The 17,866-nt window shown below is 49.9% G+C and overlaps 2 protein-coding genes across 3 annotated transcripts in view; one reads left to right on the top strand and one right to left on the bottom strand.

The window, feature by feature from the left end:
* RhoGAP71E (Rho GTPase activating protein at 71E) overlaps window positions 1-17,866 on the bottom strand; it is a 21,297-nt gene continuing 3,431 nt past the window's right edge. The window contains exons 1-4 of one of the 2 annotated variants that reach the window (XM_089561707.1): window positions 9,489-9,708; window positions 7,555-7,755; window positions 6,208-6,367; window positions 1-1,514 (exon numbers count right to left, since the gene is read on the bottom strand). In XM_089561707.1, coding sequence (XP_089417833.1) covers window positions 793-1,514; window positions 6,208-6,367; window positions 7,555-7,743 — 1,071 coding nt within the window. In that variant the 5' untranslated portion in view covers window positions 7,744-7,755; window positions 9,489-9,708 and the 3' untranslated portion in view covers window positions 1-792. Of the gene's footprint in view, window positions 1,515-6,207; window positions 6,368-7,554; window positions 7,756-9,488; window positions 9,709-17,866 lie in introns of those variants that run through there. The other variant, XM_089561708.1, reaches the window with a different exon arrangement.
* On the top strand, window positions 10,199-11,663 carry Naxd (NAD(P)HX dehydratase). Its single transcript, XM_089560042.1, has one exon. The coding sequence runs from the start codon at window positions 10,272-10,274 to the stop codon at window positions 11,400-11,402; it is 1,131 nt and encodes a 376-aa protein (XP_089416168.1). The 5' UTR covers window positions 10,199-10,271; the 3' UTR covers window positions 11,403-11,663.

Genomic DNA, 17,866 nt, shown 5'->3' on the forward strand with positions numbered 1-17,866 from the left:
TTTTTAGTGTATAAACTTTATTTAGGATGCAAAAGAAGACAACGCATCCTTAGGATATTCTCCAAAAATGGCTGTGCATGTTTCTTCTCGCATGCAAACTAAATGCAGACAAATGCAAAGGATATGGGACTTGTAAAACATACCTGCTAGACGAAAGTAAAGGAATTCTGCACAGTAAATGAACATCGATGGTGGCAAATGAACAACGTTGGGGGAAATAAATTAATGTACAACATTTTTCACAACCGCGGTTGCAGTACAGTCTGTGTGCCGCAAGTCCTTTCAACACACCACAACCAACACCACCCAGACAGGACAAGGTGCAAGGCCTACTGGCTGCCACTTGGACACCAACTCTGGCATAGTGCAACAATAAGAATAAGACGCGCCGATAACTTTTCGGCCTGTTGCCTCGAAAAAAAATGTGACACAAGCACTATATAATGTACACAAAGAAAAGTGAGAAAAAAAGACCAGAGTCGTATCTTTGGAGAAGACAGCCTGCAAGATGGACACAGGCCAACAAAGAGGCCACCAGCTATAGCCAACGTGCCCAGACAAAGACGAGCACACTTGTAAAACAGTTGGCAACAAGCTTCAGGGCCCTGTTCATGGTCCACCAACACGCGCAGTCAATGAGGGGGGCACCGCTGGCATTCATCCCAAATCGCATTAGGAAGTACCCACACCCGTGGCACCAGAGCCACTCGAGGTGCCTGCAGTTACTCGACAACGGCCAGAAGAACCCCCCAGCCCTTCCTCCTCGTCTGGATGGTGTTGTGGAGGCCCGCGTCAGATGCGCGGCTGGTACGTGAGCGTAACGTGAAACGTGCGCACGTCCAGCTCGGTGCAGTCCTGTTCAGACACAATGGGCGGCCCGTTCTCCTTGTCACCCAGGAACCATTCCGAGCGGGTGCGCAGCCTCTGTGCCTGCTGGCGCTCCAAGCATGACGTGCCAGGCGGTTCATCGTCGGCACGCAGCTCGGCAAGTGCGGGTGCCGACTGGTGCAAGCCCCAGCGCTGGGCCTCAGCCTGCAGCCATGAGCGCTCAGCTTCCAGGGACGTCTTGCGCGGCACCAACGAGTCTGGCGGGTAGCGGAAGGCGAAGATCCAGTCCTCCTCAACGCGCAGCACGCGGCCAGTCAGCCGCGCATAGTACTCGTAGTTTTGCCGCCCAAACAGGTTGCTCACGCCAAAGTTGTCAATAAGGAAGCGCGTGGCGCGGCTCGCAGCGCGGAACCGCGCCACATCCTCCATGCGGGCCACTTTGCCCGTGCAGGTGCGGAAGAAGGAGGGCGCCACGCTGACGCCCAGAGCCTCGGCCGTCATGCCCGTGCGGCTCAGGTCCGAGGCGACGAGACGGAAGGTGCCGAACAGCAACACCAGCAGCCGCTGGGCCGCCACAGGAAGCTGGGCCAGCAGGTGCTGCACTCGCTCGCGCCGCTCCTCGAGGCCGCCCGGCTGGTCCAGGGCCACCAGAAGCTGGGCCTCCAGCTCAGCGCCAAACACGCCGCCTGCGCATGCGGAGCGATTCACACAATGGACACTACAAGAAGAAGGCCCAGCAGCAGCGTCCATGCAGCCAAAGTGCCCAGGTTCAGTCTATGATATCAAACTTAGGGAGCCGGGACGCCAGAAGAGAGCAGAAACACAGATGTAGATACAAAGTAATTGTGCCCTTTCCCTTCTCCCAAGGACACCCATGTCAAGCCCACATGATGGATAACGCTTCGATTGGCTAGCAGGTGAACACAGGCACATTCTATACCCGCAAACATTGCTACTAACGCTCTCTGCCCCACACAAAGTCCATCATACATTTATCGATGTATTTAGTCGGATACAAGTCAAGGATGAAGCGGCAAAAACCCTGCAAAGTAGACCCTCCAGCTGATTGCGTCGGCCGAATTTTAAGTCGTCGCAGTTAATCCCTTGCTTGACATTGCAGGTGGCTGGCAAAAGCCTCCATGAAATGGAATCAGCTGTGATGTCATTAGCTGGACAGCTTGCGGGGCGTTTACCACTATATTTTTTAGTTCGGATTACACTGTAGCATTTGATGTCAGCCTCCTTTCAGTGTTCTTTCCCACAAGAATTCTGAGTGAGAGCCAGCACTCTGCACAGTCTCTTCCCATAACATTGCTGAACTAACTCAGCCCCCTGACCATTGTGTTGCAGCACAATAAGAGGCAAAAGCATGAACAGCCTTATACCCGAGTCACATGGGCACATTCAAAGGCCACTGAGCCATCGGCATTCAAGATTCTCAATCACTATCCAACTCGAAGGAATAATGACGCTGCTACACAGCAAACTCGATTGCCGTCGAGAGATTCAAGCATCCCACAAGGTGCTGCAATGCCACCAATAATTCTGCAAGCATGCTAGCAATCAGCCAACAAGTTTAACTCTTTCGCTATCGTCCCATAGGCCATCGAACACCCGTGTTCGATAGAAATCGCGCGCAAAGATTGCCCAATCTGGAGCTTTGAGGACGTGCTACGCCATCTAGTTTGCGAGCTCAACAACTGCTCTTTTGATTTCAGTCTTTGTTTCAGTGTTTCAACATGAGGGGGCGCCGTGAAAAATAAAACTTTGAACAGCCGCAGCAGCGTCAGCTGGAGAAAATGACGTCCTCATCGCCGCACGCTCCTGCTCCTCAAAAGCGAAAGCCAACACCGAGATCTTCGGCCGGTTTTGGTTTTGATTTTTGCGATGAAAGCAGCAGTTATGAGTCAGGCAACGATGCACAAACATCGGATTTCAGTTTCGACAGCGAGACTTCGCCTCAGGGGCCTGGAACGTCAGTGCATACTTGCATGTAAGTTCTGTTTTCGTTCGCTCTGTGTTTTCTGTGGTGAATGCGGTTTGTAATCGATGACAGTGGTTTATTTTTATGCTTCAGGGTATTCACAACGTATGGGGAAGACAGCTTGACAAATGCTCAAGGTCGCGTCGAGTTTTTCAATCAAGACGACGGCCAGGTGTCCATACCGGCGCATCGCTCGGAGATTTGCTCAACCTCTAGACTTCTTTTTTTATGTTCTTCAAGGCAGAAGTGATGAAGACCGTGTGCGAAAACAGTAATAAGTATGCTTGGATGAAGATTTTGGACAGGCAAACATACGCTCGGTGTGACAGCTCATGGGAACAGGTGAATCCCTTGGAGATGCTGAAGTTCATTGGAATTGTCGACCTGCCACGACTATATCTCTATTGAAATACAGAAATAATCTATTCTGGCCTTATGCAACAAAAATAATTTTCCAAAATTGGTTTTTCGCTGTGTTTGTTTTTGTTTTTGCACGTAGCGGACCCGGAGGATTCAGTGGCGGCAGCATCTATTGGCAAGGCTTGGAAAGTGTCCTGGCTTTTGAACCACATCAATAAAGCTTCATCCATCCTGGTATTCTAGAGCTTGCCTAAAATGTTAAATTTGATCAGCTGGCTTTCAGGGAGCAGCTCATTCAACAAATCTTCGGGTATGATGAGGTAAAAGAAGTCCACGCCCCCAATCCTCCCATAGAATCCATTCGTCACCAACCGATCGAAAAAAAAATGAAAAAAAGAAGAAACTGCAAGATCGGCTATCAGAGAACAAAGCAGGAATAAAAATCAAACATTATGTAAAGCATCTGTCAAGTCTACCTCTGCTTCGTTATGATAAATCAAGGCACTAACAAACAACAACACAGAGGGGACACAGCGCTTACTCGCAACTACAAGAATTTTTATTCAGAAGATTCTATATATCTCTCTCTCTCTCTTTTTCGAAAACGTGCGTTCTTTTTCGTCACTGAGATCGAGAACACAGGAGACAGTTGAAGCCTATCATATCGCAGAAGCGGGGCATACGTGTGTTAGTGACCCTTCAGTTGGCTTGTCTAGTAGGGAGATAAGTTTTTGTGCGTTAATCTTTTCCTGCACATCGGTCAGCATGTAGCGTGCGATTACTCTGGGTTGTTTTGGTTTTTGTTGTATATATAGAAGCTTCTGAATAAAAATTCTTGTAGTTGTGAGTAAGCGCTGTGTTTCCTCTGTGTCCCCGTTTGTTAGCACCTTGATTTATCAAAATGAACGTATGCTAACTAGCTCAGTTTTCTGCCCTGTTGCTACCTCTGCTTCACAACTTTGCCCGATTACTTTTATCCGAGGCACCACAGTCAATGACCCCTGACTTGACTGCCCATGGAAAGTGCAATAATTTTCCCTCATAGTTGAAACTGGGAAGAATGAAAGCTATAAACATGTGCAACCGTTTGTATATTCCAGTATTCCTCTTATCAAGTCCTGGCATAGTGCAGCCACTAATTTTTGTTTTTGCCGTATACTTTTTTCATGTTCTTGGCATATTTCACAAATAAATGTTCATTTCATTCAGAAGTGTAACTAATAAGCTACAGTTTCATGCATTGCAATATGTGCTGGATTTGTTACTTCTTGTGAAAAAAAGTTTTCTTCTAGTACACTCCAAATCGTCCATTTTTCTGCGGTAGCGAAACAGTTAACCTGGAAAGGTTACAAACCAAAAGGTTATCCATTACAATAATATTAATCACTCTTGAAATGAACTTTGTTGTCTTAGAGACAAGATGTTGTAGCATTCATGCACTTTTGAGGAAGCTCGTTGGTTGTTTTTTATCACTGGCAAGAACGGTACGATGTGCTGCAGTCATTTGTCACCTGGGCTCTTTTTTTTGTTTTTCAGCAAAATAAGCTGTATTTTTTAAGTTCTATATTTTTCTAAAAAGATTGTGGAAAACCTGTTTCCCCCCTTCGTTTTGGCACGGCCGACTATCTTCACCATCGTGCGTAAAGACAGCACCGGCTGGGCGAGGAGGGCAGTCTCCCTCGTGGGGGAAGCGGAAGCAGTGACGAGAGTGCCACCTCCAAGGCTACGCGGAGCTCCACTGAGCCGTGGAGAGTCTCTTCGGGATCCGGCCAGCGCCACGAGCGGTTGCAGCCGCACGCTTCCGTCACCTTCCGTGGCAGGCACACGGGGACCCATCACGCCTTGCCACTGGACTTCTGGTTCCAGGCAGCGAAGCGAGCGCAGCAAGCGCACGCTCTCTTCACCTCCCCCAGAAAACGCTCGGGAATGGCATTGCCCCAAGAAAGCGGTGCGCACGGGAAGACCCGGCCGCCATTGTCGGCGTGTACAAACATTCGCCGCCGATACCTCCGGAGTTGCACCCCTGCCCCAGCCAGTAAGTCGGAAGCCTTCTTACATAGCTTTCAATTTCTGAGGAATGCCTCATTGATGTTCTGTAGCTAGCTGGCCTGCTCTCTGCATTAACTGCGAGTGTAATAAATAACACATGAGTGCTCACGCTTTGTCGTCCCTCCCTTTGTGCCCTCAAGCACGAACCCCTCCGCGGCTAGTAAGCGGGAACGTCGCATCTGCAGAGTGGAAGTGCGGGGCAGAAGGCAGTCCCCCATATTTCTACAAGACACTGCTCCAATTTTATTCCCCTGTGCATTGTGGCAAGCGCATCGCATCTGAGGGTGCACAAGGCCACCACCTGAGGGCCCTCGAAATCTCAACAGAGCTCCACGCTGCTCCTTCGACTCTATACACCAGTGGCTCGAAGGCCACTGAAACTGCCCGTGTAGCAGTGCTCAATGGCCTTTGGGTTGACAGACTACTGGTTCGAAATGCCTGTGCGACAGGGGTACATAGTTCAGAGCAGTGCTGGCATTGTCTAGCCCGAGCAGACGTGCACTTGTCCTCTGTGGATGAACCTGTGCATTACCAGCATTGCACTCAGCCACTAAGTCCATAAATCAAGGAGGCTGGCAAACTAGGCCACACGTCCTGCCTTTGGGCAAGTCAGAGCAGAGACCTGACGCATGTCTGCACAGTCTTAGAAGACTCGAATACTGCACGTAATGAGTCCTCCTGCAGTCTGCCATGTTGTTACTTGAGGAAACACCTGTTGTTGCTGAACAGGTGCAGCAACTTCACCTTGCAAAAAAGGCAAACAAGGAGGCCAGGTGCACGGGCACTCTGTTACTGAAAAAGTCTATTCCAAATAATTAGATTCTTTTGTGTAGCACCGTGCCTCCAAAGTGACACATCACAAGGCAAAATGCCACTCACCAGAAGCAACACTGAATTTGCTCACACCCGTTATCAGTGGGTCGACGCCCTATGACACACCCGCCACTAGAGACACACAGCATAAAACAGCACAGCTCAGCACCCACCGGGCAGCTTGCGCAAAAAGCGCTTGAGGACCGACGCCATGGTGTGCACCGAGAAGTTGTCCAGGTTGACCAGGCGGCCCTGGTGCAGAAAGTGTGCCAGCTTGCGTGCATTACCCTGGTGTCCCGGTGCCCGGAAGACATCTTTCTTGCGTGGAGCCTCCTGCAGGGGGGGGCAGCGCTCGCATTAGGATGGCACACAGCTCAGCTGCAGCAATAGCTTTACGTGGGGTGGTACAGCATCATCGACACCACTACCAGGGCATCATAAGGGCACAGTACGCCTTACAAAGGGGTAAAGTGCACCTTACAAAAGAATGAAATGGTCAGACATACAATTCACAGGTATGAAACAGGCAAGTGAACATCAAAAATCACAAATAAATGCAAAATGTACTACAAAAGACAATAGCTCTGAAAACATGATAAAAGAATAACACTCGAAATCGGCAGCGACTAACTCTTTAATTAGCTGAGAGCTGGGCTAATCCACAATAAGTTCAAGGAGCTTATTTCAGTCACCTGTGGAAGAGGGTGAGGAGTGATTGAAAGCGTATGTTGTCTATGCAGTTACAGTACGTCAAGAGGGTTCACAACCTGACACTGCTACTCAAGCATGCTCATAAAATAGCGCACAGGGAACACAAGGGACGGAAAGCAAACGACGCAGACAAGCGCTATGTTCCCTGTGCGCTATTTTTTACATCATGAACGTTATCCAACTTGCCCAACTTTCCGCTTTACTCAAGCATGCCTTGGACATCACACAAAGCAATCATTCATGCATCCCAGCACCCACAGCCAACCACAGAGGATTATTTCACCTCAAGCACAGCAGCTCTACTTCCCATAAGATAAAAAAAACAAGCACTGAAGCAAAGCATTTCAATAAGGTTCTCTACCTTCCCACCACCATTTTCCTTCAAACCATAATACAAGGTTACCCTGTTCACCTCAAACTATGTGATGTGTGACCTTGCCTCCAAATATGAATTATGAACCCATGCGCAGAATTCCCCTCACCAAAACATGCAGAAAGGGGTTCCTAAAAAAACCAACTGTAGCCTTTACACATCAGCTGACCTATTCCTGCTAGAAGAAAAAATCAACTACCACACCAGCATTCAATGCGAAGACCATAATAATGCACCTTTTCTTTTTTCATGAGCACTTCCGGGATGGAAATGAGTTCCCAGGCTTTCTACACTTCACAGGTACTCCGCTTAGTGCACGCCACCACCGCTTAGCTCAAAACAGCCATGCATGCATGCAAGCGACATTTGTACCCACATAGCCAAAAAAATAAATCTCTCACTGGCTCATCAATGGTGATGTCTGACGACACAGTACCTTGTTGAGGCGCAGCATGAGCACGAGCAGCGGTGCGGGCAAGTCACTGCTGTCCTTGCAGAGCTGCTCCAGGGGCACTCCGAATTTGACCCGCTCCAACCGCGACGGTGCCTGGCCACCCCCGCACGAGGTCACTGCCTGGCTGAGGCTGGTGGCACCACGGTGGACACGGCGCGCCCACGTGGACATGCCTGCAGCACCCTGAGCAAAGAGGCAACAGTTGGTGGCTCTTCAATTGGGAGCACAAGCACACAACAAACAGCATTAAAGTGACACAATCAGCTGAAAGCACAACCAGCTAAATTAAGCATCTGAACCTGAGTCATGTAACCGGCCAAGTCACTGGGGCATTTTGATGCGCTAAGCAGTGTTCAGAATAGCCGGACAGGTGCCGCTGAATTAACAACTTTGATGCAGAATGAAAGGCTTAACTAATAACGGTCGAAGAAAGCAAGATGCTACAGCTGCACATCAAGAAGCTGAAAGCTTACTCCACAGCTAATGAAGTACGATACACAACCAGTCATATCAACCAATTAGAATTGCACTATTCCAACGTTACGGTGTGCTGGGTCACTCAAAACCAACAAGAAAACACAAGATGCTGGTAAAAGCAGCTACAATGTTCAAAATATACTCTGCAGATGGAGTGAAGAAACGCCACAGAAGTGCTAAATTGTGGGCGTTCACACCCCAAGGCAGCAAAGAGGAGCTCTCAATGACACAAGAGCACTGTCTCCACATTACAGTACAACTCAAGAATAAAGAGGCCAATGCCCCTCAAAGCACGAGACCTCCAGCCAAAGGCGTCGACCAATCCTCATGATGTCGTGGTTAATCCCCTAGGACATACTAGCCTGACATCCCAGGGGGGTGGCAGATGAAAGATTAAAATCAGCTTAATCAGGTGTCAAAAAAATCAGTAACACCATAGGTAGGAGGGCATCCTTTGAGGGGAATCTGCCACTTCAGCCTTATTTGTATCCTACTATACTACTGAAGACCAAACAAAGTTCGTGACTGCTCGAGGAAATCATTATGGAAATGTGGTTTTCAAAAATGGATGCAGAGGGGTCCCAGTCGGTGAAACCCGCCACTTCCGTAATAGCAACAAAGCGTTGTTATTACTGCTCGCCACTGAGTGCCCCGGATATTGCGGTGCGTTTATATAACGATTGCTATTTCAGATAACGCTGCTTTATCTGAGAGGCTCTAGCCTTCCGAACATCACAGCGTGCAATCCAACGCTATCATGTCCAGTGACTCAAAACAAACCGTAGACAAACAATTGATCCCGCGAGCCAACCGCAGGCCTACTTGACACTCAACAGCAGTTCTCGGTCCACGGTAATTGACTATGGCCCTTCACAGGCACATATTCTCAGTGACGCGCTTTATACACGGGAATTCCGCTTCCAACATTTATGCCGCAAGCTAACTGAAAAGTAAAATCACTTTGCTGCACAGATTGAGTAGCAAAAGTTCGTCAGCAACGCATCACCGGCATTGTTGAAGAAAGCGTGCTTCAAGTTAATCTCAACATTGGGCAATCGTGAATTCGCTGGCATTAATCAGACGTATTTCGATTACCCGAACACACAGCATATTTAACTCAGCAAAGGTGATTCTTCGCTTGAATTGCTCCAAAGATAGACGTGATACCCGTTCACAGCCTAAAAGCATTCAAAAGTTCAACAAAGAACACCGGAAAATCTTCGACGGAGACCTACTTGCCAAGCAAGCCGCCGCAAAACGGTCCGCAAGAGCAAGTGCGGCAAAACGGACAACAACGTCGCGAAGCATGACCGAAGTCAAAAGGATTATAACTTTTTCTTAAAAGTAGTATTTGCAGCACAGGCCTGCGTCTCTACACGCAAATTCACGGGAGCATGTTTCGAGCAACAGTTGACGACGGCAGCTCCACGATGGCTCACCTGCACCTCAACCTGGCTGACAGTCCCTGTGCATCCTGGCCGCGGCACGCAGCGACCGATAGAGAAGGACGCTCATGCAGCAGTTGCGCGGCCAAACACCGCGACTACCACAAAACCAAATTTTAGAAGTTGCGACGACCCGCTGAAGCGACGTTGATGCCAGCAACGGTACAACGAGCTCCGAATGCGGCCATAGGACAGTCACGTGATACTTTGTTGCCAGCCGACGCTGTGCAAAAGGTCGGAGGGCCAGCGCCGCTTCCCGTTCACGCACCGCAACCTCTCAAGTGCGGCTTGCTACATTTAATACCTTAATACCCTGCTCGCTGGGATGCACGCGTGACACACACGATAAATAAGCGCTGGTTCGTGTAAGAGAAATACAGTTACAGAATCAATCGCTGCAAGTTGGATTAACTACTAACACGCTAAACTAGTGCTCGTAAAAATGAGCGATCATTTGTATACTTTACAAATCAAGATTAAATACTTCGACAATCTCGACAATCCCTTTATTAAATTAAATATTTGCGCAGTATTTTGTGCGAACAAAATCAGAAAGCGCAGACTAGCAACGCATGTATGATTTCGTGGGCGCACAGTAAGGCAAACCGAGCGAAGCGCCAGATTTTCGCCACGCGGCATCGACAGAAGTCTGCTAAAGGTGCAAGGCGACTAGCGCACTACCACTGCTGTAGTACATACATTCGGTATGCTGCGCGGGCGCAGCATGCGGCGTGCGCTCGTGTTCGGGCTGCGGGGCTTCTAGAATGCGCGCGGCACATGACACAGTGCATCGTACTACGCCATGCGGCTCGGTTGCTGATTTCCGGCAGGTATACCGACGTTTTGCAAGTGCTGTGCGGGCGTACGAGCAGTTTTGCGATCAGTACAGGTGTGCGCCTTCGATCGGCACGACTGTCGGCGACCGTAGTTAACCGTTCGTTGTGTACGAGGTCGCCGGATACGATGGCCGCGGTTCCCGAAAGCGTGAGCGAAGAGCAGCGCCTCGTCTGCGCTATCATTCCACCTCTCTATTCCGAGCGACACAAGGGCCAGGCGGGCCGCATCGGAATCCTGGGCGGCTCGGCCGACTACACGGGAGCCCCGTACTTCGCCGGCATGGCTGCACTCCGCACAGGGGCCGACCTGGCCTACGTGCTGTGCCCGCCCTGCGCCGCGCCGGCCATAAAGTCGTACAGCCCGGAGCTCATGGTTATGCCGCTGCCGGACACCGGCGGGCCCGAAGCGGCCGCGGAGCACGCCTGCGAGATCCTGCCTCGACTGCACGCCCTGGTCGTCGGCCCCGGGCTGGGCCGGGCCGAGTCGGCGCGTGTCCTGCTCAAGGCCGTGATAGAAAAAGCGCGGGCGCTCTCCCTGCCCCTGGTCGTGGACGCCGACGGACTGCACTTCGTGGCGCAGGACCCCGACCTGGTGCGCGGGTACCAGCGAGCCCTGCTCACTCCCAACGCCGCCGAACTGGAGCGGCTGTGCAACGCGGTGCTGGGCGTCAGGACGGCGGCGCCTGACCGCGCGGAGGCGGCGCGTCAGCTAGCCCGTGGCTTGGGACACGCCACAGTGCTGGCTAAGGGCGCGGAAGACTTCGTGACGGACGGTCGCGTGAGCCTGCGCTGCCGCGAGCAAGGCAGCCCACGGCGGTGCGGCGGCCAGGGCGACATTCTGAGCGGCGCAGCGGCCACTATGATGCACTGGAGTCACGCCGCGGACGTGCCTGCCGGAGACGGCGCTTCCGCCGGACACGTGGCCCCGGGGCCTCTGGCCGCGCTGGGCGCTGCTATGCTGGTGCGTCGGTGCAGTCGCCTGGCCTTCCAGAAAATGGCACGCAGTACGCTCGCCTCGGATGTGCTCGCTGAGGTGCGCACTGCCTTCTCGGCACTCTTCCCCGTCGACTAAGCAACTAGACCGCAGGGTGATAGTGGCACGACAAAGGGAGATCAGAAAAATCAACATCCTGCTCAGGATTCTACTGTGATGTTGCATACGTGGGCGCGGATCGTTTCAGCCGCTTACCAGAAGGCACGTTGGCAAACAGACTGGTCCAGGAGGAGTGAGAGTTGTGTTATCGCATGTGTCAGATGTATAGCTTGGGATTCGTTTTCTTTCAATAAAGACCGTCTGCGGCGCCGTTTGCTCGTTGTGCGCCGAGAGAACTGATCCTTTTGCAAAAGCTGTCTGCTCTTAATGGATATCCGGAGGTATTGTGGGCGAATGTTATTGCTTGCAGTCATTCTTTGGCAGCTCAACCACAGCTCCATTGGCGCTGCGATACGCTTCCAAGATTGCGTTTAGCTGACCGTGGCCGATATGCCTCGCCTGGCTTTGTTGTCTGCATTCAGCGCAGTCACTGTGTTGCGACAGATAATTCCATACTATTTGCGCTGTTTAATTGGTTAACAAGCCCAGGCCAAGAACTTAGCCATAAACAAAGCATTTAGCAGCCAGGATAACTCAGCAGATGCGGAGAACTGGAAGTATGGTCTGGGTCGTTACGACGAGATGTGGCTTAGGTTCATAAGGCAGTTTCCTAACCATCGATAAATTCCAGCATGTCTGAGTTTCAACATTTTAAACTTTAAAGTATTATGGTGTAAAAAAAAGCACAAAAATCAGGTTTAGCAAATACTATATGCGCGACAATGGGAAACCGCTTATTGCGCTGGACCACACCCGCTACGATGGCTGCGCTGTTCGTCTGCAAGACTGGTTATCAGAAAAAATGCAGTAGCTGTCTCACTTCTTGGTGGACACCTCAGCCGCGTCGTGAGGCAAGGTGGGAGCGGAAGAAGAGAAAGATGTGCCCTATAGTGGCGGGCTCCGGAATAATTGAGACCACCTGGGGAGCCTTTTGCGTTTCGCCTCCATCGAAACGCGGCCGGGGCTGATCCCCAGGTCCTACGGCTCAGTAGCCGAGCGCGCTAACCACTGAGCCACCGCGGCGGAATCTAGCTTTGCGGCATTTTGATAGATTGATTGATTTATGGGGTTTAACGTCCCAAAGTAACTAAGGCTATGAGAGACGCCGTAGTGGAGGGCTCCGGAAATTTCGACCACCTGGGGTTCTTTAACGTGCACTGACATCGCACAGTACACGGGCCTCTAGAATTTCTCCTCCAAAGAAATTCCAGCCGCCGCGGCCGGGATCGAACCCGCTTCTTTTGGGTCAGCAGCCGAGCACCATAACCACTGAGCCACCGCGGCGGTGGCATTTTGATAGAGGCGAAATGCTAAAACTCCCGTGCGCTTTGTGATGTTAGCTGATAAGACTCGAGGTGATCGAAATTAAATCAGGTCCACATCGAAAAGCGAGCGTCTTTGGCGCACGCAAAGCAACGTTCGCCTTCACCCGTCCCTCCATGGCGCATGCGCCGAGTGACCACTCTGCCTTGTAGGCTGGAGAAGCGAACACAGCAGCGCGGGCGCGACAGAGAAGGTTACTTTGCGTGCGCCCAAAACGCGATTTTAATGCGATAGCAGTTAAGCTGTCGTCATGCAGTACTTTCCTGTTTGAAATTTCCTTATTGATCGAGAGAGGTCACGCGACATTGAGACGTCATCACAACCTGTCATGACTGGACAAGCAGGGTCACGTGAGTTTGTGACGTCGTCACAACTCGCCCACCATGGCTGGTGGATTCCGGAAGTTTAGAAGTTGGAAATTTCGAAAGTACTCAAACTTTGTAAAAGGTGACGGCTCACGCATACTGTATAAGGGCAATGGAACCGGTTCCAACCGCAGTTTTGGCGGGAAAATTGCAAGAACATTCGACACCCAAGTTATGTTGAAAAGGGCATGAAATGGCCAGATTTTCTTCAGCACAGGTCACCACGTTTTCGAAATTCTAAAAACTGGTGTGGCTGCTACTAACGGCTTGCTACTAGCGGTCAGAAAATATTCCAAACTTTCCAATGGCGAATCGAATGTCCTGCTATTCGATTCGCTGAACAAACCGCATAGTGCTTCAAAATTATTAGAAATGAATGTTTTCAAGTTTTTGAATAATTTGCGAATAATTGGCATCAAGTTTGGATTGACAAGGCTCGATTTAGCTTCCTTCCATGACAGCACGCTGCTGCTGTCGGGTGTACTTGGGAAGAAGGGCTCAGCGCTGCGACGCGGCCCGTTCGCGGTGGCGTCATTCGTGATGATCGCGCATGGCATCCAAGAATGGATGATGCGGCAGGGCTCAGGCAAGTTTAGCAAACCCTGCCTTGATTCCCGATTTCGGAATCAATGACTCACGCGTAGCACTCGCCCCTTTCAGCTACTGAGATGCGGCTCTAGTATACTCGCCGCCGTAGCCTTGTGACGTAATTTATTTCAAGAATACTGCGGGCTGCCTTTTGGTAGTCATGGCAAGAGTGTTACAAGGTATGAAAGTACGAAAAATGACAAGAAAAAAAGGTGGGTTTACAATGAACCAAAAGTGTAAGAGCAAAGAGATTTGCAGGCGAATGAAACAACATCAAACAGATGAGGACAGCAGCAAGGAAAGTACACTGCACATTACACGACACATGCGAAGAAATAGCGCACAAAAAAAATTTCTGCGATAAAATGTTGGTAATGTCACTTGGAAGCCTGTTCCACTCGGAAATGGTGCGTGGAAAGAATCAAAATTAATAGACTTTAGTCCTGAATTTTAGCATCAAAATTGTCATTTCGGGTGTGGCGCGTTCTGTTATATTGCATGTAGCTACCAAACCTCAATTTTGTTTTGGTTTGGTTTGGTTTATGGGGTTTAACGTCCCAAAGCGACTCAGGCAATGAGAGACGCCGTAGTGAAGGGCTCCGGAAATTTCGACCACCTGGGGTTCTTTAACGTGCACTGACATCGCACAGTACACGGCAATTTTGTTTTATTATGTATTATGTTGAAGAGCATTTTTAACCTGCGCAATCTGCGACGCGATTCTAGTGTGGGAGCATGGGCGTCCGGAGGGGGGGGGGGGGGGTGGCAAGGGGGGGCGGCTGCACCCCCCTGGAAAATCACTCACTCGAACCGTGAGCGATGGCCGCACGGGGCGGTGGTGCGCTCAGCCAAAAGGGTAAAAGCAGCCCCGCTTCCACGCTTTGGGTCACATGTGCGAAATGCCGCGTCCGGGCACGCGTCTTTAAGCCGTTTTCAAACCACGCCATCGTTAGCTCTGTTGAAGGGCGACCTGTTGCAGACATACAGCGGCACCGGCGAGCATGTGTTTCGAGCCGTCTTGAGATGGGTGTCTGTTTCTTTGATATCTCTAGACAGATAGCGACACGGAGGCATTGCACAGGGCATCTTGTTTTCGCCTTCGTTAAGCCGGCCACCGATGAATTCTTCAGGAGGGAAGGACAAATCAGCCGTGTCCACCCGCTCTTTGTCGGGCTGCTCAGGGGCAAGCGGGCGATGAGTTGGCGCCGCCGCTCGCAGTCTCCTCCGATCCACGGGGGAGCGCAGTTCGGTAGAAGCGCCGCTTTCAGAATCTTCGGCAAATGGGATTAACTGCTTTTGTTCACGGCGACGATGTCTCCAGAGGTGCCCCCACACCAGCGTTCCTTGCGCCTTCTCCCAAAACCAGGGCCTTTGGTCAACGCAGCCCGATGGCGCCTGCCTGGCTCGCCTGTCACCTATGGTTGGGCCTCAAATCACAACAGCGCCCATGTACTGTGCAATGTCAGTGCACGATAAAGAGACCCATGTGGTCGACATTATCCGGAACTCTGTACTACTCCGTCCCTCATAGCCTGAGTCGTTTTGGGGCTCTGAACCCCACAAAAACACACAAAACAAATTTTCCGACCGGAGTGGCGAGTGTCCCTTCCCCTCGGAAGTCGCGCGGCGTTCCTTTCACCCCCAAAGTGCGCATTCGGGGATATTGCGGCAAGTAGGCCCTTGCACGTGTGCGCGCCTCTGTGTTTGTGCTTCGGTGTTTTTAGTGGCCGGTTGTCAACGAAGCTAAGAACAACCAAGACAGCGGACGAGAAAACGACGAGCGGCGAGCAGTGTGTGTGAGCCTCTGTTGCTCGACTGTGCGGATGCGCGAGCAAGATGGAGCGAGGTGTATGAAGCTGCGAGCGTGCATTTATCTTCTAAATAAGTTTTCGTTGTATATATAGTGATCTTTTGTTTTCAACGTACGCGTTCAACCGTTTTTCCAATCAATGTGTGTGATGAGTGTGCACCGAGAGCGTGTAATGAAGCACAGACAGTTGCTGTTCAAGGAAGACTGACTGTAGTTGCGTGTTTGTGACCATATTGTGCTGTGTGCTGGTCATCAATCTGGGTGAGTCGAGAACCCGTATGCAGCAAGACTGAGCACTCTTCTCCACGAAGTGACAGTATCTTTTTGCATTTTTTATTAATTTTAATTGTTTCTTCTTTGATAAACTCCAATGTATCTCTCCTAGCCACGCTTTAATTTGCTGTTTGTAATTTTTATTTCATGTGTGCATTTCGCTTATTTTTTATTTATATATAAATAAATAAGTTTACTCCGCAAATAGTGCCTTTTTGCTACGAACATACCCCCCCCCCCCCCCCTCCGGCGCCAACAACCAATGCCCCCCCCCCCTGCAAAAAATCCTGCGGAAGCCCTTGTGTGGGAGGCCCATATTCAAGAAGAGTCTTCTGGCGGCCTAGTTGGTGCTTTTCGTTCATGGTTAAACTGCTCTTCAATACATTGCTCAGTGTGTGTACGTGTTTTTTTCTGTCCCTGTACGTGTTTTCTTCGCGCAGTTTAACCATAAATGAAAGGCCCATATTGTTTGAGTAGACCGAAGCATGCGTCCCATTTGCGTGGTAAATAAACTGTAGTGATTTCCTTTGAACGCTTTTAAGTGTGTTAATATTTATTTTAATTACTGCACGGGTCCCAGACAACATAGGCGTATCCGAGCAGGGCCGTATAAGAGATATATGTATATGCTACCAATGTCATCTTGGTCGTGCAGTTCTTTAGGCAGCGCTTTAATATCCAGCTTCTTGAAGGCTGCTGAAGCAATGGATTTGATATTTTCGCTCCAGTTCAAGTTCGACGTTATCGTTACACTGAGTTATTTTATTTGATCAACCGGGTTAATCGGAAGGATGTCAATTTGGTATATGCATTGAAGTGGTTCTTTCTTTCGCGAGGCAGCGCACTCGTGAACTGAAGGACAGGTCATTCAAATAAATAAGGAAGAGAGGCGGCCCGAGGAATGAGCCCTGAGGGACTCCTGAAAGGACTGGTACTGATGTGGAATTTGAATCGGATATCTGATCAAACGGGTGTCGTTGTGTCAGGTAGGAATCTAGCCACTTCACGACTCGCTGGTTGTTCAATAACATCCTTATCTTTAACAACAGGTTACAATACGATATTCGAGCAAAGACTTTTTTCAAAGTCAATGAAAATTAGACCTATCTGTCCATTGTTATCTAGTGTCATCATAATTTCATTTGTGATATTAAACCTTGTCGAAACCTGTACTGGATTTCCTGAAAAAAAAAAGCTACTGCCGTCTAGAAATAAGCTTATATTCTTTAAAAGAAAAGGTTCCATCGCTTTACTGACTTTACTAGAAGTACATATAGCAGAGAAATTGGCCTCCAGTTTTTCACGCAAAGCTTATCGCCTAGGTATCACCTTAGCTATTTTCCAATCGTTTGGAATTTCTCCTGAGGCGCATTCAGTGAATATTACGAAAAGGTATTTATTGCACCACTCAGCATATCTGTAGAGGAATGTGCTTGGAATGTCATTGGATCCAGATGATTTTTTTGTTTTCAGATGTAATAGCGCCGAGAAAATACCCTCCTCCTCGACGTCTAAATACGGCAATTTTCTCATGCGTATGAAATGACGATGATACAGCTAATATGCTGACTTTTTGCTGCGGCGACCTAATGGCGATCAGTGCTGCGTCTTTTGACAGCAATAGTTACATGAGCCGCAGTTTCGCAGGTGGTGCGTGTCCACTCTTGACAAAAAAAAAAAAAAACATTTCGTCCTCCTTCCGATGACACCGTCCTGTTGTACGATAACTCCGCAACCTTAATCGTGCAAGTATAAATATATACGTACCCTCGCATCCTTGCCCCTGCGCTACGCGAGCTTCCTGTCGCTGCTTCTGTGCCCACTGGCGTCAGCCGGTTTGAGCCCGTTGGTTTGAGCCAGAGGTTGAGCACGTGGACGATTGCGCTTTATAGGCTTATAGTTCTATGGATATTGCCGGAACAGCAGAACTAGCGACGTGACTTCGTATCTACATCTAAATGCCCCTTAGAGCAGAATAAGCTAGGCGCCCTCTCGACGCATTTATTCCATCATGCTGCATTGCTCGTTACACGTTTGAAATGATGCCGACATTCGCGGTCACGGATGTCGTGCATTAGTGCAGG

Source organism: Amblyomma mixtum, chromosome 9 (assembly GCF_055824585.1).
Source record: "Amblyomma mixtum isolate Tamu chromosome 9, ASM5582458v1, whole genome shotgun sequence".
NCBI classification, from domain to species: domain Eukaryota; kingdom Metazoa; phylum Arthropoda; class Arachnida; order Ixodida; family Ixodidae; genus Amblyomma; species Amblyomma mixtum.

Excerpts from the sequence above, each read along its gene's own strand:
- Naxd (XM_089560042.1), top strand. The coding sequence starts at position 10,272 with ATGACACAGTGCATCGTACTACGCCATGCGGCTCGGTTGCTGATTTCC.